Source organism: Acinonyx jubatus, chromosome B1, assembly GCF_027475565.1.
Source record: "Acinonyx jubatus isolate Ajub_Pintada_27869175 chromosome B1, VMU_Ajub_asm_v1.0, whole genome shotgun sequence".
In the NCBI taxonomy this organism is placed as follows: domain Eukaryota; kingdom Metazoa; phylum Chordata; class Mammalia; order Carnivora; family Felidae; genus Acinonyx; species Acinonyx jubatus.
The window spans coordinates 159,436,173-159,460,750 of NC_069382.1; the positions used below are offsets into that span (position 1 = coordinate 159,436,173).

The 24,578-nt window shown below is 34.9% G+C and overlaps 1 protein-coding gene across 25 annotated transcripts in view; it reads right to left on the reverse strand.

Annotated features, from left to right (window-relative positions):
* The window catches only part of FIP1L1 (factor interacting with PAPOLA and CPSF1), an 80,924-nt gene that overhangs the window by 24,487 nt on the left and 31,859 nt on the right, over nucleotides 1–24,578 (reverse strand). For 13 of the 25 annotated variants that reach the window (XM_053217365.1, XM_053217371.1, XM_053217363.1 and 10 more), the window contains 2 exons: nucleotides 14,240–14,333; nucleotides 12,192–12,348 (listed from right to left, as the gene is read on the reverse strand). In XM_053217365.1, coding sequence (XP_053073340.1) covers nucleotides 12,192–12,348; nucleotides 14,240–14,333 — 251 coding nt within the window. Of the gene's footprint in view, nucleotides 1–12,191; nucleotides 12,349–14,239; nucleotides 14,334–24,380; nucleotides 24,489–24,578 lie in introns of all 25 variants that reach the window. The other 12 variants (XM_053217366.1, XM_027056865.2, XM_027056831.2 and 9 more) reach the window with 1 other exon arrangement.

Here is a 24,578-nt window from a genome sequence, read left to right on the forward strand (position 1 = left end):
GAGGGAGAGATCACATTCAAATAACATTTTACAATATATCATTACAACTGTTCTACTTTATTATTGTTGTTAATCTCTTGCTGTGTCTAATTTCTATATTAAGCTTTATCACAGGCATGTAGAAGTGGGGAAAAAACACCGAAGATATAGGGTTCAGTACTATCTACCATTTCAGGTACTCACTGGGGGTCCTGGACCCTTGCAGATAAGGGGACGGCTACTGTATAAGACAAAGAAGAAAACTGTATGCGAACTAGGCAAAGAACTCTGTAATCCTACTAAACTACTTAAATGGATACATGAGCAACATGCATCACTTTGGCTAACACTCACTACAATGTACTAAAATGTGAATTCATGCAAAATAACTAAGAAATTACTAGTCAGCCCTCTCAAAATTTAGAATTTGAAAACATCAAAGTTGTCAAATTTTCACAAAACATAAAGATAAAAGTTATAAACAAATTATTAATTATGCTATGAAGGTTGTTAAAATTAGTCTTTTTTTCTAATGTTTGAGAGAGAGGGGCGCCTGGGTGGCTCAGTCGGTTAAGCATCTGACTTCAGTTCAGGTCATGATCTCACAGTCCGTGAGTTCGAGCCCCGCGTCAGGCTCTGTGCTGACAGCTCAGAGCCTGGAGCCTGCTTCGGATTCTGTGTCTTCCTCTCTCTGCCCTTCCCCTGCTCATGCTCTGTCTCTGTCTCTCTCTGTCTCTGTCTGTCTCAAAAATAAATAAAAACATTAAAAAAATCGAATATTTGAGAGAGAGAGAGAGAGAGAGAGAGAGGGAAAACATGAGTGGGGGAGGGGCAGCGAGAGAGGGGGACAGAGGATCCTAAGCAGGCTCTGCATTGACAGCAGCGAGCCCAATGTAGGGCTCAAACTCACGAACCGTGAGATCATGACCTGAACCAAAATGGGACTCTCAACCGACTGAGCCACTCAGGTGCCCTAAATTACAATCTGCTTTTAATTTTAATCTTTCTATAATAGTATCATAGGGCGGGCTTTTAAACAATCAACTGTGAAGAATTAAGAACAAAAAGAAAAAGCATGCCATATCTATATATAGATATAGATATACATCTTTCTAGTCAATATCTACTCATCACAATGTTAGTATGAGAACCAGAAAAGGCCCTTGTGAGACCTCTAAGATATTTCAATGCAAATCTTTATTGGTTAATGTTTACTGAACCAGAACCACAAGGTTGATAAAACACAATACAAATCAATTCTTTGGTGTTATCAGATATATTTTCAAAATACAACTACAAAAGTTTAATATGTGATATAATGTTAGGTCAATAGAATTCTCATATAAAAATCACTATTTAGTATTTGACTTTTGATAACAAGAGAAACAGTAAAGAAAGAGATAACTGGCCTCCAAAATTATTGTCCTCATCTTCAACACTCCCACCTTCCTGGCTACACACACACTACCTAAGCAACAGATATGAATTACACAGGCAAGTATTGTGTTTTACTGTTTCCTTTAACTGTAAAATGAGTATGAAAAAAGTTTATTATTTCCCTGGAAAGCCTCGCGTAACAGTAATAAAAGTAAGATTTCTAGTACTGAAGGCCAAAGCTTTTAGAAAACTAATATTCAAGTTCTAATAGGACTGAGTAGATTAGGTTTTGAAACTTTAGTGACCACCAGAAAAACCTGGAGAGTTTGTTAAAACACAGATTGTTGGGTCTTGCCCCTAGAATTTCTGATTCAGTAGGTCTGCGGTATGGCCAGAGAATTTGCATTCCTAGCAAGGAAATGATGATGATGCTGAGCAGAGACCATACTCAATGCATCAGATCCTAAACTTCTCTATGGATTGCTGCTCAACAGCTCAATATTCAATACACATGAAATAAATTCCATTCCAAATTTTTATGAAACAGAACATGTGACACTTTGAAGTAAAATAATACAGCTGTAGGACAGCCTATATGACCTAGCATCCTCAAAAGAAAGAGAATCAGATATAAGTTTTCCTGTAACGCACGCGTACTCTTCCATGTAAAGCATGGGGGTGGGGATCCTGAAATCCTATTTGGGAAGTGAAGAAATTGAGACAAAGAAATAGAAAAGCAGCAGCCCTGTGATACTTATTTAAAGGAATTTACTATATTTTTAGTATTCGCACAAAATTAATAGAGGCTCTGTACTCAACAACAATAACAATGAAAACTGTGTATGAACTCATTCTCAATGTAGCCCATCATTATTTTTCTAAGGCAGAAAAAAGTTACATGCTAGATAGCCTGACATGGCTTCTAATGATCCCTGCCTCTTGCTGATTTACGCCTTTGTATACATTTGGTATTCATACCCTCCCCTGGGTGTGGACTAGATAAATAATGACTTATTTCTACAAAAAAGATCTAGCAAAAATGACAGGATGTCACTTCTGTGTCTAGGTTAAAAAAGACAGTGACTTCTATTTTGCCGGTATCCTCTACTGTCTTCTCAACATTCATGCTTTCATGAACCAAGCTGCAACATAGGAAATGAAATGAATCTTGATTTCAACAAAGAGGTGACTGATCTCGAAAGAGTAATTTCTCAGTCAAGCCTTTGAGATGACCGTCTCAAAGTCTGTGGCAGACTCTGAAGCAGAGACCCAGCTAAGCTGTCCCCACTCCTAACCCACAATAACTATTTAATAATAAATGTATGTTGTTTGAAGCCACTACTTTCTGAAGTGACTTGCTACTCTGCAACAGCTAACCAATATGTATAACTACCTATCATTTCTCTATTAAGTTCAAGTGAAAGAAAAAAAAAAAAAAAGCACAGCAGAATTATGCAAATTAGGCTTCCAAGTTCCCACCAACTTCTAAATTTCATTGGCACTATTGTGTTACAAAGAGATAAATTTGATCACTTTCCTTAACACTCACTGATTTCTACTTCTAAGTCATCAAGCTTGTAAGTAAATTCTGCACAAAGAAACTGAGTACCTAGAGTCAAGGTTTATAAAAATTTTTAAATATTACCTTCCACACTACATGCTTGTCTATGCATCAGTATTTTTAAGATTATACATACACACAAATTGTCTACCATCTACCCTGTAAGAAAAGAAACAGATGTAGAATACCATACAACTATTTAACGATTAAAGTAAAACAGTTCATTACAGGGTGCAAAAAAGAATGGAGTAATGTTTTTAAAAATTTGTTAAAAGGTGCTATGGTCACAAAACTTAAAGCAACAAAGTTATCAGTCTACGCCATACCTAAAAGGTAAACAAGACAATTTTATGTTAAGTATAAAGTGAACTATTTTATCCTTATTAGGAATACTTAATCCTCTAATTTATAAAATAATCTAAAGCGTACTGAACACAAAAATCCTACATTAGACAAATAAAAATATCTCTGAATAGAAATGTCAGTATTTTTACAAAGGAACTGGTCTCTATAAGCTCCAATATAATCACAAAATGATTGGAAGAGTGGCACAAACAAAAGGCAAATATTAAACCATGATTACATTCTATAAAATGTAGCATCCACAGTACATTCAAAACGTAACTATTATAAAGGGAACACCCATGAGAAAAAAGGACATTCAAAAATCATCATTGTAGAGAAGGTTTTAATATCCATGAAGCTTACATTTAAATTAATTGCGCCAGTAATGTTCAAATGAAAAATAATTACAGATAATTAGCATTATTCCCTATTTTTAGTTCACTGAAAATATTAATCGGCTGTTGGGGGTTTTCTAATATAAAAAAAAACTTAAGAGAAAATGAGTACAGTTCTCAAAAACTTCAAGGAATATATTTTTAAAGGTACTTCTGGAAAAATTATTTTGGGCAAGCAGCGTCAGTTAATAGGCAGATTTACTGTATAAGACCAAAAATCTTACAGAACTATAAAAACTAGTCTAATAAACATCATATTCATAAAACAGCTTCTCAAAATTGTACCTCCTCAAGGGTACAGGTAACATTCACCCAGTATAGACCAAGCTTTTGCCAAAGCAGCAATTCTTCAAGTGTTATCTGGAGATTCCCAGGGGTCTCTACCCTTCTAAGGAATCTGCAAGGTCAAAACTACTCTCATAAACATACTAAGACGTTATTTGCCATGTTCATGCTCATTCTCTTACAAGTGTCCAATAAAGTTTTCTAGAGGCTACACAATGTGTGAAACCACAGAAAGATTTAAGGCAGAAACAAACAGAAGAATTCAGCTTTTTTCTATTAAGCCACACAGTAATATTTGCAAAAGTATAGAATAAGGCCACTCTTTGCACTAAATGGTTTTTTTGTTTTGAAAAAAGTATTTTTCATACAAATGTTGTCTGAATGCTAATATGTAACAGACTTACTAAGAATATTTTTTAAATGATATTTCTCAGTTTTAATTTCTAATACAAAAAACAGATAAACCATGCATAAATAAAAGCTCTTTGCGGGGCCGTATTAAGTTTAAGAGCCACTGTGCTGGAACCAGACTGCTAACAGAAAGCTAATCCAAAATGCAGACCTCAGAAGAAATGCAGCAAGACTCCAGAGGTGAGCTGCCTTTCTCCCTAATCCCCTGTAGCATGGCTAACCCAAAATCAAGATATTTAAGGAATTCACACAACTTTTAACTTCATATAATTCACGGTACTACGTGACTAGTGATACACTAAGGTACTTGACCACAGTCTTTCGGGATGAATTTAGGAAACCCTTCTTAACTGCAGAACCCTATGCGTTTTCAAATCTAGATAAACAGGTAAACCTTATATACAATTTTAAAAGCAGGGATGATTTTTCTCTGTGGTCTGAACTAGTTGGACTACAGTATTTCAGTAAAGCAAAAAGCCTTTTTCAACCTAACAGAATTCTACTCCTGAGAGTTTTAATTGTTCTGAAGACTTACAGAACCATAGTCACATGAGCCTTAATTTTGATTAATGTAACAAGAAATGAGTTAAAATGAATCTGCCTTCTTTCAATAAACTCTATTTTCAAAAATGAAGATAACATAGGATGACACTAAAGTTAATCAACATTTAAAATTTTAAATTAAAAGTCTACAATAAAATGTAATATAGTTTGAACATAGTTTAAAAAAATAGTTTACAAACATTAATTAAATTATTTTAAAAACAAGATAAGCCAGACACAGGACAAATACTGTATGATTTCACTTACATAAAGTACCTACAGTAGACAAATTCATAGAGAAAGAAAGAAAGAGAGGCTACCAGGAGCTGGGGTAGGAGCTAAGAGTTATTGTCTACTGAGTACAGTTTTGTTATCAATAATGAAGAAGTTTTAGGTATAGACAGTAGCGATGGTTACACAACACAGTGTATTTAATGCCAGTGAACCATGCACTTATAAATGGTTAGAATAATAAATACTATGTACATTTTACCACAATAAAAAGTACCATAAAAATCAACTGTACTATATAGCATCAATCCTTCCAATGTTACAATTTTTCTTCCAATAAACAAGTACATCACAAGTTTATATTCACTAGACTTAACACAAATCAGGAAACACAAAACAGCAAAACCTCAGTTAACTAGATTTACAAAAAAAAAAATCTGGTTCCTCAACCTCCCTAACTTCTCTATCCACAAATACATATGCATGCACTTCAACATGAGGGAAATACAAAAAAAAAAAAAAGAAAGAGAAAAGAAAATAATAATAAAAATTTTAAAAAAAGCTTTTCAAAGACATGATATTGAGGTAAATACACACAATGCCATATATAATACAGTTTTCTCGACACAGGTCATGATTCATTTCAACACAGGTAACAAAACAGGCTTTCAAGCAAAACTGCCTACTGGTTCTGCTATTTTCTTTTCTTTTTTTTTTTTTAATTTTTTTTAATGTTTATTTATTTTTGGGAGAGACAGAGACAGAATATGAGTGGGTTAGGGGCAGAGAGAGGGGAAGACACAGAATCCGAAGCAGGCTCCAGGCTCCAAGCTGTCAGCACAGAGCCGAACACGGGGCTCGAACCCACGAGCTGTGAGATCATGACCTGAGCCAAAGTCGGTCGCTCAACCGACTGAGCCAACCAGGTACCCCTGGTTCTGCTATTTTCTAGGTACTACTTAAATGCCTTAAACCCCAGTTTCCTCTTCTATAAAATTAGAATAATATCTACTTCAGATGTTGTCAAGAATCATATAGAGTTAATACATGAAATGTGCTCAGAAAAGTGCCATCAATAGTAAGTAAGCATTCAAGAAATATTAGCTATTATTAGCTATTACAAGTGACCCTTAAACAACATGGGTTTGAACTGCACAGGTGCACTTACATGTGGATTTTTTTTATAGTACAGACCTATAAACTCGTTTTCTCTTCTTTATGATGTTAACATATTCTTTTCTCTAGCTTACTTTAAGAATATAGTACATAATACATATAACATAAAAAAATATGTGTTGACTGTTTATATTATGAGTAAGGCTTCCAGTCAACAATGGGCTATCAGTAGAAGTTTCCAGGAGGTCAAGTTATATGCAGATTTTTGACTGCTTAGGAGGTTGGTGCCGATAACCCTGGTATTATTCAAGGGTCAAATGAATTTCTACTATTACTCAGTGAAACCATGAAGCTGTACTAATGCATTTCTGAGAAATGTAACACAATAGAAAGTAGTGGGTGGTTCAATAAAAGTAACAGACTTTCTGAAAGTTAAGATGCTGAAAAATCAGTGTTTTCAAGCTACTGTTAGTATGGTAGCAGGAAACCACATTAAATACGTTTTCATGTAAAAAACCTAGTCCAAATGTCATGACATTCATTTAGGACCAGAGGTCCCTTACATATTTGCTATACTCTCCCATTCAAAACGTTCTCCACTGTTCTTACAAATCAATTGTGGCAAATATTTTATTGTTACTAACAAGGTTTCATGTATGTTTGTTGATGTGTGTTTCAGGAGGGTAGGAGGCAATACACATTTCCTTGTCTGCTATTTGACAGTAAAAATCCCTTGAATACATGCGACGTCTATCACCTCATCTTTGTTAAGGAGCCCACTTAATGTGATGAGTCATGCCTGGAAACCTCCAAAAACTGACCATAATTTTTTTTCTTCAAACCAAGGCATTTCTGAGAGTGAATAGAAATAGTTATGCTGAAATAAAAGGTATAAAAGTAAGACCCATTCCAGGGAAATCTGGATATACAGTCACCCTATTTATGAAAAAATCAGCATCTGAAAATATAGGCATAATAAAAGGATTACTATCTTTGTCCCATCATATACAGGCCTTTAAAACTTTAAAACTTCTGCATTTCAAAACAAATGTTACCAAAGAAAACATTAAAATACGTTTAAAGTTTCAAGGGATATTTTTTCCTTTCTTCCTTTAGTATTTCTCCAGAAAATCCAAGGTTTCTCTAAAAAAAATGGAGTAATTTTTAAGGAAACATGAAAAGACTCCTGGGCCACAGGTTTCTTCCATTAACTGCTTTTAATTCTTAAGGTGATCTAAATTACAGTGAGCTCTATAGAATGTACTCTAATCATGTGGTTCTGTGGTAAATGGTAACTGAAAATGTGGCTTTAATCAAGGCCAATATTCAGTTGGTATACATCCATGTAGCCATACTGTTATTGAAAGCTAGTACCCACTCTGACTGATAAGTGTCTGACTGTATCAACTGTCAATCTGAAAATCTCTCTGGTGTTATGGATACAAAAGCACATTAACTCAATCAGCTATCTTATTTAAGGAATGTCAAGTATACAAAAGATCTTTGTGATTAGCATTGTTGAGAAACACAGGTGGAAATGTGAGCTGTGTTCTCTCCCAACAGCTCATGAGCTGGTACAATTAAACAGTAATTCAGATAGTCTCAATTTACAAATATTTGGTTTTAGTATCAATTGGTATCTCCCAGCCACCAGCAAATATACCAGTTAGGTACTGCTTTAACAAGCATCAGAATTCATCTAAATTAGTATTCTTAAATGCTGACAGGACAGCATGGCAATTCTAAGAATAAGCCATCAAAGGAAATCCAGACAGGTGTTTAAAATATGGAAAGCATGTAGCTGAAAATTAACATTACAGGCATACCTCATTTTACTGCACCCACTTTACAGCACTCCGTAGTTACCGTGCTTTTGTTTTTAACAAACTGAAGGCCTGTGGCAACACTGCATCAGCAAGTCTACTAGAGTCCTTTCCCAATAGTGTTTGCACATTTCACGTCTCTGTGTCACATTTAAGGTAACTGTCGCAATATTTCAAACTTTTCATTATTTTATTTGTTATGGCCACTTGTGATCAATGATCTTTTGATGTTACTGTTTTAACTGTTCTGGGTCACCACAAACCTCAATCACATATAAGATGGCAAACTTAAACGATAAATGTTGTTTGTGTTCTCTCTCTCTCTCTCTCTCTCTCTCTCTCTCCTTCTCCCCTGAGACACAACAATAATGAAATTAGGCCAGTTAATAGCCCTACAATGGCCTTGAAATGTTCAAGTGAAAGGAAGAGTTATAGGTCTCTCACTTTAAATCAAAAGCTAGAAATGATTAAGCTTAGTGAGGAAGGCATGCCAAAAGCTGATAGGCCTCTTGTGCCAGTCAAGTTGTGAATGCAAAGGAAAAGTTCTTGAAAGAAATTAAAAGTGCTACTCCAGTGAACACACAATGATAAGAAAGCAAACTAGCCTTACTGCCAATATGGAGAAACTCTGAGTGGTCTGGATAGAAGACCAAACCAGCCACAACATTCCCTTAAGCCAAAGGCTAAGCCAGGGCAAAGCCCTTATAACTTTCTTCAATTCTGTAAAGGTTGGCAGAGGTGAGGAAGCTGCAAGAAAAAAGTTCAAAGCTAACAGAGGTTGGTTCGTGAGGTTTAAGGAAAGAAGCCATCTCCGTAACGTAAAGTGCAAGGCAAGGCAGCAAGTGCTGATACAGAAGCTGCAGCAAGTTACCCAGAAGGTCTCACTCAGATAATTCATAAAGGTGGCTACACTAAACAGATTTGCAATGTAGATAAAACAGCCTCCTATTAGAAGATGCCATCTGGGACTTCCACAGCTCAAGAAAAGTCAAGGCCTGGCTTCAAAGTTTCAAAGGACAGGCTGACTCTTTTCTTGTTAGGGGCTAATGCAGCTGGTGACTTATGCTCATTTACCATTTTGAAATCCTAGGGCCCTTACGAATTATGCTAAATCCACTCTGCCTGTGCTCTGCCCTAAAAGTGGAACAACAAAGTCTGGATGACAGCACATCTGTTGACAACATGGTTTACTGAATATTTTAAGCCACTGTTGAGACTACTGCTCAGAAAAAAAAGATTCCCTTCAAAATATTACTGCCCATCGACAATGTGCCTGGTCACTCACAAGGAGATTAATGTTTCCATGCCCCATAACAAATATCCATTCTGCAGCCCATGGATCAAGGAGTCATTTGACTTTCAAGTCTTATTACTGAAGAAACACATTTCATAAGCACATAGTTGTCAGAGACCATGATTCCAGTTGTCTGGAAGATCTGGGCAAAATAATCTGAATACATTCTGGCAAGGATTCATGATTTGAGATGCCATTAAAAACATTCATCCATGATTCATGGGGAGAGATCCAAATATCAATATAAAGAGGAGTTTGGAAGAAGTTGATTCCGTGCCTCGTGGATGACTGGGAGGGGTTCAGGACTTCAGTGGAGGAAGTCACTGCAGACGTGGTGGAAATAAAAAGAGAACTAGAATGACAAGTGGGGCCTGACGATGTGACAGAATTTCTACAATCTCAGGGCAAAACATGAACAGATGAGGGTCTGCTTCTCATGGATGGGCAAAGAAAGTGGTTTCGTGAGATGGAGTCTACTCCTGGTGAAGATGCTGTGAAGTTTGTGGAAATGACAGCAAAGGAGTTAGAATACAGAATATTACATAATCTTAGCTGATAAAAGCAGAAGCAGGGTTTGAAAGGATTGACTCCAAGTTTGAAAGTTCTACTTTGGCTAAGATGCTATCAAACAGCATCACATCCAAAAGAGAAATCACTTGTGAAAGGAACAGTCCACGGATGAGGCAAACTTCATTGCTGTCTTATTGTAAGAAATTGCCACAGCCACCTTAACCTTCAGCCACCACCACCCTGGTAAGTCAGCAGCCTTCAACATCAAAAGACACCAAGATCAGCAAAAAGATTATACTCACTTAACGCTCAGATGATGATGAACATTTTTTTTAGCAATAAAGTACTTTTTAATTAAGGTATGTACATTGAGTTTTAGACATAATGCTATTATTGCACTCTTTAATGGACTATAGCATAGTATAAACATTAACTTTTACATGCACCAAGAAACCCCCCAAAAACATAATTTGATTCATTTTATTGCAGTGGTCTAGAAGTGTAATATCTCCGAGGTAAGCCTGTAAATAAATAACTTAAACAACAGAAAAATAATAATCAGTGTTACTCTATGGTGTAATGCCATAGATGACCTAAATATTATTAAAAGATACTAATCCTTATAAACAGAAGTTATATGGCAAAGAAATGGAGTAGTTTTATGATTTTGGAAAAAGTCATACTTCCAGATAATGCCAGTGCCTATGAAGAATATCCTACAGAGATTCTAAATATTGTATCAATAAGGTATTTATATTTTCACCATTTTTCATACCACTTACTCTCTCACAATAGCTAGTGTTGACTATATAAACTATATAAAGCAATCTGGGGATATACTGTATTAGCTTAGCAATAAAAAAAAAATTCTTTCCAATCACCATTAATACCTAGTAAAGCAATATAGCACAAGGACTATTATAATGTACACTGATTATCTTGTAATGTCACTAAATCAAGTATGTTCAGAATTAACTATTTATACATTTTATCTTTTCAGTAGACAAAGGACTCATCAATGAATCACTACATCCTCATTCCTTTCCCTTTTCCTTTAGTTAATTCTCACCATATTAAAGACCTAAGAATCCTGGGTCCCATCACAACCTCTGAATGGTTTATGCTCCAAAACAAGAAATTTGTTGAATTTTAGAAACAACGTTGTCTGGAGTAAGCACTTCCAACCTATCCAGTCTTCTCTTTCCTCTATTTCTGAGACAACAGAATCTCTAAAACCAGACGTTTTCATAATTCTTATCCTTTATGAAGACAGAAGTGACAATGGAAGGGAATCAAAGTTGTTGTGGCTGTAGGGCCAATTAAACAGTTGATATTTAGAGACCAAAAATGAACACTATAGGGAAGGACTATTCATTCAGACCCTTAAAGTGCCTTGGTACTCTTATCAAAACTGGTACCTTAAAATGAGTACGGCTCTCTTGAATTGCCAAGTAACTGAGTGGACGTGGCTCTTTAGTATAAATTAACTTTATTATTTAGTATAAATTGATATTAACTTATTTATAAATGTAAGAAAACTTTATCTCACGTATGTAGTTATAATTATGAGCAGGAGCTAGTTTTTATCATTTACTGCTGGTATTCTCCCTAGGAAGAAAGTAATTATTATCTCAATCAGTCTTGCTATTTCATCCAAAACTGATTAAGGGGAATAAATACCAGAAGCTTAATGGAAATAAAATAACAAAGGCCACTGGATGTAAGGTTGAAAATATAAAAATCTGGGGATTATTCATGAATTTTTTTCTATTGCCACCAATTACACAAATAATCAAAAGTGGCTCAAATATGATAAAACTAATTTTCTGACTTTTTAAAAGAAGTAAATACCAGGTATCTGGCACCCAGAAGAGGTCTACTAAAAGGAAATCAGGATACAAAAAAACAACCAGAGATTTTCACTTCAATCTCTTCACAGGATATATTTTTTTGAACCTACTCCAATTCTGAAAGTATCTTTAAACCTTTTCAGAACAAGTTAACATGGTTTATGTATACATAAGCTATGTATACAATTAGCAATTTTAGTGATCACTATCATACCTTGGATCACAATTTTCTTATCTGTCCAGTCTTCTCTATTAGCGTATTCTTTGCTGTGCTGACATAGCACATACAGATTTGTTTTCACTCCGAATCTATTGACGATTTAACATAAGTTTCCTATCTATTAATTATAATGCAGTGCAATCAGTGAAGACTTTATTTTCAAATATCTATTTTAATTATTAGAATTCAAAATAGAAGAAACACTCATGGTTATTTTTCTCTCAAAATCAAATGTCTTATTTACTATTTACCTGGTGGTGGAATCAGAGGTGGAGCAGTGCTGACAGTTGGAGGAGGTGGAAGAAATGGAGGAGGTGGAAGGTGGGTGGGAGGAGCTCCTGGAGGGAAAAATGGAGGTGGTTTGCTAAAATTGTTGTCTACTTCAGTAGCAGATCTTTCAGAAAGGACCTAAAATTAAAATATAGTTAATTTTAAAAACATACCTAAGATTAAAAACTCAGTAAATTTATTTCATTTAAGAAACAAAGTAAAAAGTTTTATTCACATAACACATATTTTGAAGCAAATTTTCCATGTCTGTGATTTATGTGTATATGTACAGATGTGAATATATACTCACACACACTATTTAAGATGTCCACATAAAGCCTAGAATAAATGATTGAATCATTACCAAAAAAACTTAGTAAGAATAAAAACATTCTGGGGCGCCTGGGTGGCTCAGTCAGTTAAGCGTCCAACTTCAGCTCAGGTCATGATCTCATGATTCATGAGTTTGAGCCCCATGTCAGGCTCTGTGCCGACAGCTCAGGGCCTGGAGCCTGCTTTGGATTCTGTCTCCCTCTCTCTATGCCCCTCCCCTGCTCACACCCTCTCTGACTCTCTCTCTCAAAAATAAGCATTAAAAAAAACTTTAGAAAAGAATAGAAACATTCTCAACGAGAGTATTTATAAATTAAGTACTTTATAAATATAATGTAATAAGTATTATCTTTGTTACCCAACCAAGTTACTGTACTCACATTAAGGCAATGTAATCATTAGTCACAGATAGTAGCACTAAGAAATCAACATGGCAACAGAAGAGATCTTCACTGTACTAGGGCCTATCAGCAGGTGGTATGCATTAACAGGGTGCAAATAGGCAGCCCGATATATAAACAACTTTTTCATGTGAGCCTTGTAAATTTAAGAACAAGGGTTCATACTTGAAGAGTGGAAGTGTTTACAAAATAGTGATTTGTGTAAAAAGGTAAGGGACAGGCAGCAAACCTACAGGAGTGACACACAGAAATCTGGATTTTTGTCAGGCCTCCCTGAGGGATTCTGATGTGCAAACACATTTAAGAAAACAGCAGAGACAGACAACATAATGTGCTTTTAATGTACACTTCTAAAAATCCTTGCTGGCTGAAGGGTATCATTTAAACATAATCCCTCTTTTCATTAACTTCTTCATTTTTAAGTATAGCAATTTTTGTAACACTTATGCTGATAAGCTATTTTTTAAAGTAGGGAACAGAATTATTCTAAGAAATCCAGGCATTTTAATGGCGGGGAAAAGAAGAGAGAACTATCTACCAGCTTAGAAATGATTTACCCTCAAGCATGCTAAAAACAAGATTAATTTATTAAAAGTGATGAGGATCAAAACACTTTGACATTTTTTAAAGCACTGAGAAAAAGGAAATAATTTTTAAAAACGTATGATCAAGCTAATAGCTGAAAATCTGTTACTAAAGTTCTAACTTGAATTATCCAAGTTACTAATAACTCATCTCCTTTCATTATTTCACTTGAAAACAAAGAAAATCTACTTCCCCCCAAAATGTCACATTTAATAAATTATGTATGTCCATACAATGAAACTATCATAAAGAAATTTTAAATATTTTTAAGAATATGGAAAAATGCAAATGATAATTTTTTTTAAAGGATACACAAAAAAGAATCATAATAGTATATCGTAATCTTGCTTGGTGACAAAGAGAAATAAGTACCAAAGTTTAATCTTTAGATGCTAGAATTATCAGTAGTTTTATTTCCTTCTTTAAACTTTTCCAGTATTTCCCTTTTTTAGTCCAATTAGCCTATATATTATGCTTACAGCAAAAAAAAAAAAAAAAAAAAAAAGAGAAAGAAATCTTACTGAAAAAGATCTAAAGGTAATAACTTCTAAATAGAATAGCTTTTGTAATAAAAGTGATTAATTCCATATTTTAAATCTAAAATACCTAACATTGATAACATAGCATTATAAATGTATATTGAATAATTAAATTAGAACATGGATGTAATTCTTCAGTTTCAAAATTAATTCATTTTTAAAATACGAAACCTGTATGTTGCTGTTTTCGTTTGCCCGTCGTCTTCCTTCTACTCGGCTAATTGTTATAGTCTGACCAATAACATCGATTGCCCCAGGTAATCTCCTGTAACATAGAAATTGAAATCAATTCAGTTTTACCTAATTAGATGTTTGAAAAATAACACAAATATCAAGTGAGAAATAAAGTCTAAAACCTTTTGCAATGTACTTTATAAAATAAAATCAGAGGATAGTACACATTGAAAAAAACTTCACTAAGTTAGTTAGATCTCACTATTTCATACTGTCATAAAGACTAAGCTTTATTTAGTAAGCTGGAACCTATATACCCAATGACGATCATGTTAAATTCACAGATTTTCTTTTAAATTTACTTTTTTAACAGTTTCCAACTGAATTTATTTTTGTGGAACTGAATCAGGTAGCAAATGCTAAGCAAATGGAAATAAAATTTTCTTGGCCACTGTAATTGTAACACGTATCATAGTTCTATTACAGAAACTTAAAAATTCCCCCAGAAGACTTGAAATGAAATAATGCTCATTTTGATACACACTGTATTTTCCTTAGTGATTTATTCCAAGCATTAGAAAGCATACAATGGGATCCAGTTTTCCATTTCTGATAACTTGCCTTTAAATAGAAAAAATTAAATATTTAAATGCCTACTCCACCTCCAGTTGTATTTATAATCCATTAAATAAGTATATGAATACATTAAAAACAGTGTACCAGAAAATGATGCTATAAATTTATTTAGGAGAAGCAAGTAAGTTAAATTAAAAAAAATAGGGTTAAAAGCCATTTAGTTAGTAGTTAAGGATTTTATGAAAGTATATATGCTTAACAAGTTACAGAAATCACTTGTAGGAAGAGGCAATGAACAATGGATGCAAATTAGATGAATTTCTCTTCATCTCTACTTTAGTTCTGAACAATTCTGCCTTTAAAACTTTGTAGAAGTAAAACATCCAAGTACCATGGATCTTTCCACAGTCACAACAGTTAGATTCCCAAAATGACTAACAGCAGCTACCATTTGCCAAATGTCTACACATCATACCTAAACCTCACAATAAAAGTCTGCACTTAACTGAATTACCGTATAATTGTGTTAGAGATGTTAAAGCCAGGGCTCACAGGGAGGTCACTGGCATCAGTAATAACTAAATGGCAAAACTCAACTTTCAAATCTGAGTCTTTCTGATTCCAAAGCCTACATACAGATCCCTTCCCTTGAGCTACACTGCCTTCTAGCAAGATAACTGGCTTTTGAGAAATTTAAGACTTCTGAAAACCAGAACTGGTGAAAGTTTGCCTCAAGGGAACCCTGAGACGCCCCATGATTATGTGCTCACAAAAACAAAGACCCTAGAAACAGTATATAATGGCATCTGAAATGTCTTCAACTACATAGTCAGCTCCTACTTATCATCTTGCCCACTTCGAACTTCTATTCTATATAATTCTAATATAATTTTTAAAAAGTTTAAGCTTTTCTGATTTTATGCCCAGGTCATTGACTTTCCTGATTTCTTCATGATCTCAAGGAGCGAAAGTGGTTTTATTTACTTAACTCGTACCCTTTCAATATAGCTGGAAACTATCCTAACATTCACACATTAGAAAAAATCCAAATATCTCAGACATAAAACAAGTACCACTCCAATTTTTTCCCTAAAACTTAATTACAAAGCTATGACCACTGTAACTTTGTATCAAAACAGATGCTATCAGCCCTCTAATATCCACACACAACTCAGATTCCAACATCCCAACAGATACAGGTGCATATTCTGAGGCCAGAATTTCCCTTCACCATTTATTGCTACCAAGACTTCATTGTAAAAATCTTTACCTCTACTATTTCCTTTTCCACTCTTTTCTATTCCCGATTGCTGGATTCTCCCTTCTAAAACTTATTCCACCTGAAGAACAAATTCTCACACATTTGTTTGGATTTTCCATTTCTCCAAACTGCTGAAGTAGAAAACTTAAATCTAGATCTAACACTCTAATGTCTTTCTATATACCATGGATTTGTAAAGGCTTCTGCTTTCAAAAATTCTGGGACACATGAGAGTACTCACTTCTTAAAGTTTATCTTAAATATGGTCAATCTAATTTTTTCAGCTTTAAGTGAATTACTGAAGATTCAAAATGGCAAATACTAAGTTTCTAAAAACACACGTGGAAAATTAGCCTTAACAAATGTACATCACTAGAAGAAATCCAGAAAACTACAATTTCTTACACATTATTTCCACAATAATACCTCTTTACCCAGGCATTTTTACCACACAGACTGATATATCTTAGAAATGTTAAGTTTACCATTTTGTTCAGAAATATTTTAGGACAGATACATAAGCATATATCGAAGTAACAAACAGCACATAATATTTAACAGAGATGATTAACTATCCAATGTTATTCTGATGCCACATTATGAAAAAATGACATTGAACTATATTATTCTGAAAATTTTTCATGACACATTTCTATTTCAATGCATAAAAAGATTTAGTAGAGCTTTACTGTGAGGATCTATTATAACTTGAGTTTCCACATAGCACAAGTTTATCTTTTTTAACTTTTTTTTTTAATGTAACTTATTGTCAAATTGGCTAACACACAATGTGTACAGTGTGCTCTTGGTTTTGGGAGTAGATTCCCATGGTTCGTTGCTTACATACAACACCCAGTGCTCATCCCAACAAATGCCCTCCTCAATGCCCATCACCCACTTTCCCCTCTCCCCCACCATCCCCTCCCCCCATCAATCCTCAGTTTATTCTCTGTATTTAAGAGTCTTTCATGGTTTGTCTCCCTCCCTCTCTGTTTGTAACTATTTTTTCCCCCTTTCCCTCCCCCGCGGTCTTCTGTTAAGTTTCTCCAGATCCACATATGAGTGAAAACATATGGTATCTGTCTTTCTCTGACTGACTTATTTCACTTAGCATAATACTCTCCAGTTCCATCCACATAGCTGCAAATGCCAGATTTCATTCTTTCTCATTGCCAAGTAGTATTCCATTGTATATATAAACCACATCTTCTTTATCCATTTGTCAGTTGATGGGCATTTAGGCTCTTTCCATAATTTGGCTATTGTTGAAAGCGCTGCTTCCACATAGCATAAGTTTAACTGGGCTTACACGTTTGTTCAATAAGGCAGATAGCTAATATAGCTACCAAGATTCTCTTCTGTGTTGGACTAAACCATATAGCTAAAGAGAGACAGAAACTAACCATGATGGAGATCTGAAGTTTCATTAATCTACAAGCTTAATACAGGCAGTGGATGTTCACAAGAGCCTCTACCTTTCGTGAATATGAAAATATCTCTGAAATTATAATGGAATTAAATTAAAATTAAAATGGCATATTTTGATGATTCTGATATAAACTGCTTACAAAGATAAAACAAAATTTTTAAAGTGACAGAATTAGGGCCAAGGGAAGACAAAGAATTAATTATTAATCTTTTGCCACAAATTTATCTCTGAGCTTCTCATTTTTTACCAGCCAAAATAAAGGACATCTTTAATAACAAGTCTTTTAATGTAAGATAAAAACAAAGCATTAACCCTGAAGACTGCTCTTCCCGGTAACAAGAGCACCACCTACAATGTGCTAGGAAGCACTGTTCTAAGCACTTTAGATACATTTACTCTTCACTACTTCCCTATGAAGTAGCAATTATTATTATTCCCATTTTACAGAAGAGAATAAAGAGAAAAAAAATTTCTCCTGAGTCCATGTTAAGAGAAAGTAGGATAGAGTACAGTTTTCAAACTTTTTTGACCCCAAAATATATTTAAGAAACACATTTTACACAGTAATCCAGTAAACACATAAAAAACACTAAAAGCTTCATGAAATAATACTTACACTTATTAAAAAGGAAAGAGTAACATTAAAATCAAATACGAATTATTAGTATTAAATATCACACACACACAAAAAAACAATACAAACCCCAGAAATATTTGGTGGTTGAGACCACAAAATTCATTTCACACCCCACTAATGGACTGCAATCTCATGATGCTGTGAAAAACTGAAATAGGGACAAAGTCTCCAATTACTACAATGAAAACATAAGTGAATTTCACAGAACCGTTTCTCAAAATGTTCCTCAATATCGAGTGAAGCATAACAATGTATGATCCAATAAAAGCAATTCAAATCAGGGAGAGTAAAACCACGTGATCTGAGTACATAGCCCTTTTGATGCAGGCTTTATCTAAAGATTTAACTGTACTTTTGAGCAAGGGTCCTTACCTAGCATACATGGGATACTGAGGGACCAAGAGGATCCTGAACTTAAATATATGCATGTGTACAAATGCATTTTTCAGTCAAGAGTCCACAGTTTGCAGGAAATTTTCAAAGAGGTTACTGTTTTAAGTACAGAACCACTACTCTAAAAGAATAAATGAATCATGTCCTTGAGAAATCTATGAATGTTGCCTTCTCACAACAGAACTTCTAATAAGAACTGAGGAGCAATAATTCATGAATGCATTCTCTAGGAAAAAACGTAGATGTGACAGTTTCATATTCCCAAGTTAAGACACATGCAGTAGTATGATTGCCTAACTCAGGTCAAACATCTAAAAAGATGGCTATAACAGTTTTGCATGGAAGTTGGTATAACATCTTTTTTATTTTAGAAGTTTTTTGTTTTGTTTTAGTTTATTTTGAGAGAGAGAGCAAGCACGGGGGGGGGGGAGAGGGAGGGGGAGAGAGAGAGAGAGGGAGAGGGAGAGGGAGGGGGGAGAGAGAGAGAGAGAGAGAGAGAGAGAGAGAGGGAGAGGGAGAGAGAAAGAAAGAATCCCAAGCAGGCTCCTCACTGTCAGCACAGAGCCTGATGTGGGGCTCAAACTCACAAACCATGAGATCATGACTTGGGCCGAAACCAAGAGTCGGACACATAGCAACGGAGCCAGCCAGGTGCCCTGGTATAACATCTTTTAAGCTACTTTAGGAAAGAGAAGCATTGAAAGACATGAGGAATGAATTTAGCCACACAGGATGGGAAGGGAGGACATTTTAAATGGAGGGAATAACATAAGAGGAAAATAACATTTGCAGGATTCCAATTTCCAATTTTACAAATATACTATCTACCGATCTATATGCGAAAGAAAAAGCATGATATACCTTTGATACTGGTTACCAACAAAAAGACTTTCAAAGAGGCAAAATATAATAAATTAAATGAGACTCACAAAAAAGAAAGTTCTATGAGGTTGTAAAATGCAATGCAAATGTTAGTGCCCATCAAAGCAAACTCTATCATTTTACCTCAAATTCCAAGGTGGTCACTAAACATTTCATTTTAATCTTTATGTCAAGCCAGAATCCGATCTCTCAATCAATGGTTCTCAATGTCTCCTACACATCAGAATCATCGGGAGCTTTTTTTTTCATTTTTTTTTTTAATGTGTATTTTTGAGAGAGAGAGAGAGACAGAGCACGGGTTGGGGAGGGGCAGAGAGAGAGGGAGACACAGAATCTGAAGCAGGCTCCAGGTTCTTAGCTGTCAGCAGAGCCCAATGCAGGGCTCGAATCCACGAAATGCAAGATCATGACCTGAGCTGAAGTTAGATGCTTAACTGACTGAGCCACCCAGGCGCCCTTGGGAGCTTTCAAGAATCCCAATGCCCAGAGTACACACCAGACAATTTAATTTCGTCTCTAGGGCTTAAGCATCCATAATTTTTTGAAGCTCCCTAGGTAATTCCAACACATAGCCAAAGTTGAGGACCACAACTAAAGACATGCCCAAGGAAGACACTTACATTGTATTCTCTTCTAGAAAGAATTTATAGTTGACAAACCAATACTTATCTCCCTATTACTGAATAAATATAAAGTCGCACTGACCAAGGCCTGATAATTAAAGTAAGACTATCACTCATTGCATATATATTTTTATACTGATATTGTGAGTTTCGTGGACTCACACAGTACTACTTCAATACTTTTTTCAACCGTTACAAGAATAATCTTCTCTAAAGCATATACACAGTTTATGAAGAAAATGTAATCTATTTTTCAAGTGAAGATTAATCAAACATCCTGTGTTGAAAAATAATGTATGTTCAACATAAAAATTAGAGAATTTAAAACTGTTTTCAGAGCACATAATTTATTGTCTAATAGTACTACAGTGAAAGAGACTACAGTGGGAGCAGAGATGCAAAAGGAACTAACATTATTGGGTGCCCCGCAACAGGTTCTTTTGCAGCCTTAGAAGCCATTTAATCCACAAGTACTTGGCATAAGTCCAATTAGTTTCATTTTCACAGCTGTGGAAAAAGGCTCTTTTGTGAGTAAAGTGCCGCACCAAGATTCAGGCTCAGGTATGACTCCAAATTCTACTTCTTCTACTAAGTGTTTTCCATGCTAATTCTCTGGGGACTGAATTCTTAAAATGTTGTTACTTTTCAAGCTATCTTAAAAACAAAGATCTTGAATGCTTAAAGATGAACTACGCTAAACTTTGACTCAGTAGAGCACATAAATGTGCTCATTAGGAAAGCCAAATTTACTCACTTTTGTGCAGAGCTTGAAATAATAAAGCTTTACCTACCATATTTATGTTTAATTTTATTTTTTAAATGTAGGGAAAGATATTCTACAGGGAATTTTTAAAACTAAAAACCTTCATATGTCCAATCACATAAACTCTTACAAGCTACATAATACAAGCAATACACGTTCAAAGTGCTCAAATGCCATGAAGGTACAGGTACATCTTTCCAGTACATTATTTCACCAAGACATAATAAGCAGTGCAAGAACAAATGAAGAGGTCAATCTTAGACTGAATGTCCATTTAACATTCAGTTTTATTGTACATTTTATGTTTGACTATTGTAAGAAGTACAAGGTTTAAATATTTTAGTAATTCTGCATTAAGCAATTTTTACTTTTCCTCTTTCAAGAGTCTGAATCAGTTAAAAAGCCATGATATGAAAAAACAAGCTTACTAAGACAACCTAGAATATGCAACTACTTACCTAACAGATTTTAATATTATAAAATGAAAACAAAACACACAAACTGGACATTAGGATAAGATTACAGCAATCATCCTTATTGCCAATTTCAATTTTCTGTGTTCATTAAAACTGCTTCATTCTTCTAGTTGGCCTAATAAGTGTCACAAATTTGAATTTATAAAACAAAACTCACACCCAACAAAATGCCCTTGCTACATACAGTTATGAAGACTACTATTAACCAAAGTTGGAAAAATACTGTATTAACAGGAATATATGTGAGATAAGAAGTCCTGAGTCTCCAAATACAGTAACTTATAAAAAGGATTTCAATCATCGTTTAAGTGCTCTTACAAAGAGATTTATGCCATGTTTCAAAAACAAAACAAAGCAAAACACATTCCTCAGTTACACTAACTACAACGGGTAGAATCTCATTTTTTTATCTTATGCTGTAAAGTGTGTGTATGTATGTGTACATATATATACATACACACATACACCATTCAAAAGGAGAGCAGTAGCTTTAACTAGAGTTTTTTTTTTCTTTTGAATTTTCAAAGGCACAAAACACGTACTGAAAATAGTGTCAAATTTCCTATGACCTATATTCCCTAAGACTGATCACAAAGTCAGAATGGGATTTTTCTGTGTTTCCAAAGCATCTTTTATTGGGGGGTGGGGGTGGGCAAGTAAAAGTATAAACACTGAACTGTATTACTTCAGATATGAGAACTATTATTTTCTCTATAAACTACTTAAGAAATAAACCATTATATCAAAAGTACAACTATTTTAAGCAAAACATTCTGTCAAATGACTGATATAAAAGGAATTTTAGATACTAAAGTAGCAAAAGAAACAAAAGCAAAGTTTTAAATTACACTAAAACTAAGTGACTTAACTATATCTATGCCTTTGCTTATGAAAATCAAGCTGCCTGAATTGCAACTATTAAAAGGCAGAAAACCAGGGATTCTAGCCCTGACTTTGCCTCTTAATTAGCCATAAATTTGGGCAGATTTCCTACTTTCTTAGATCTCCTTTTCCATGTAAACCAGGGACTAGCCAGAAAAAAAGAATTTCATGATTAAAAGGGACCTTCCTGATAACACAGTCTAGCCCTGTCGTATTAAAAATGTAGACACAGAGGCCTAGAGATTTTAGGGAACTGTCCTAAACTCACACAGGCACAAAACTAAACCTAATACCCAAATCCAGTACTTATGCCATGAAACTGCTGTTAAGTTTAAGAATATAGCTATTCTTTATATACAAAGATGGCTACTGATTCGTTTCAATAGTACAATGATGAAAATTAAAGCTCTTATCATCTGGCCCTTTGGGGATCAGTAAACAGACTGCCAAGATTGCTGACCAGGTTAAATAAGTATAAATCTAGAGTTTCTCTATGCACTGTGTGCTATAATAACCAAGTTTGTTATTATATAGAAATTATATTAGCAGCACTCTTCTTACACTATGGGATTTCACAGAAATAGTAAATGTGAAAAGATTCATAGACTCCACGCCACACTTATCAGATCTAACTTTTCTTTATTTAAAGTAACTCTTTTGAAATTTCTACTGGTTCTTCAAGAATGCCAGTTTTAAAAAATAAGATTGGGGCGCCAGAGTGGCTCAGTTAAGCATCCGACTCTTGATTTCAGCTCGGGTCATGATCTCACGGTTCATGAGATCAAGCCCTGTGTTGGGCTATGCACTGTCAGCACCTGCTTGGGATTTTTTCTCTCCCTCTCTGCCCACTTGTGCACACACACGCGCGCGCGCGCTCTCTCTCTCTCTCTCAAAATAAACAAACATCAGAAAAATACTCCTGAGATTAATATCATATAATCCTATGAAAAAAGGTCAATAAGCACTTAATAACAGGAAGATATGCAAATTTTCATTCTATAACCACCAACACATGCAATTGATATTATTCTAAGAATATAGGTAATATATTTCTATCTGCATCAATTACTATACTTACATTTTGGATATTCTTTAAAAAAGTCAAAATATTTTTGACTTTGAGGTGAATAGCCACTTTTGAGAATGACTAAGCTTATCGTCTCCTAACAAGAGATCCTATCAAAGCCAAGCTGGCTAGAAATTCTTACTATTCATGAAGAATATATAATGAAGTCCCCAAAGAAAAGGAAATCTAAAAAAATAAAAATTTGATTGTTTCCTCCCTTTGCTTTTCTTTTAGGTGTTATGATCAAAGATATCTGACCATAACTTACATATTTAAAAGTTTATAAATGAAAATAATTAAAAGCACATTAATGTAAGAGCATCAACCTGCGAGGAAGAAAGTTTAAAATGCTGGAACAACAAAAACCAACAAAATACCAGCCCCACACCATTGTTTAAAACTTTAAATAGTAAATGAGGGAGGTATCTAACTCTGTATTTCTAAGTCAAGCAAACTGTAATTGCTCAGAATGATTACTATTGGCAATGCACTGTCATACCCTGACATGACTGCTTCTTACTACATCCCTTCGGATAGAAATTATGATTCCCATTTTACAGGCTCAGAGAGTATACAGTATCCATCCAAAGGTGCACGCTTTGTAAGTGTAAGATTTAGAATACAGACCAGAATTCTGCAGAGGGGGATCAGGAGTCAAAGCATAGCAACAATAAGGGAAATACTAATACTTCCTAAGACAGCTGGCAGACTCAATGAAATGGCTGCTTTATGCACTACAGTTGAGATAAAACATTTGGAAAGATTCGATGCAGTTCAATTTTACAGGTTCTAAATACTAGCTCAGAAGGCTAAATTTTATTCAACAAAGAGAAACACCCAGCGATTTTTTAATAGGGTGTGATATGAGAAGGAAACCTGCAGCAGCGGGGAGAAAACAGATGTTTATTGAGCTATTAGATGGTTCCACGCAATTTATAATGTAGTATAAAAGTCAGAGAGAGAAGAGGGAAGGTGTGAGCTGGTACGGCCTGACTCAAGATTTTTAAAACCCTCAATTTCTGTAATAAAAAAGCCTAACTGAGGGGGCAAAAATATGGTACAATCCAGTCAAAATGTATCTTAGTAATAAACAAAACAACACTGATGACCTAAACATCAGGGAGTAGCCAATGTTTAAAAACAGCCTTACCTTAGGTCAGGTGATTCGGCCCTCCCATATCGGTCCTGCCACTTCCCAACGCTGGAATTGGCTTTTCTGGAGGCAGTACTTGTCTGAGACTGAGAGGAGGTGCTGTTTCTGGTGAGATAAATTTTCTATGTTTTTTCTTACATATTGTTGTCTCTGACCCCCCTTGTTCTGTCTTTTTTTTTTCCTTTTTTTTTGACA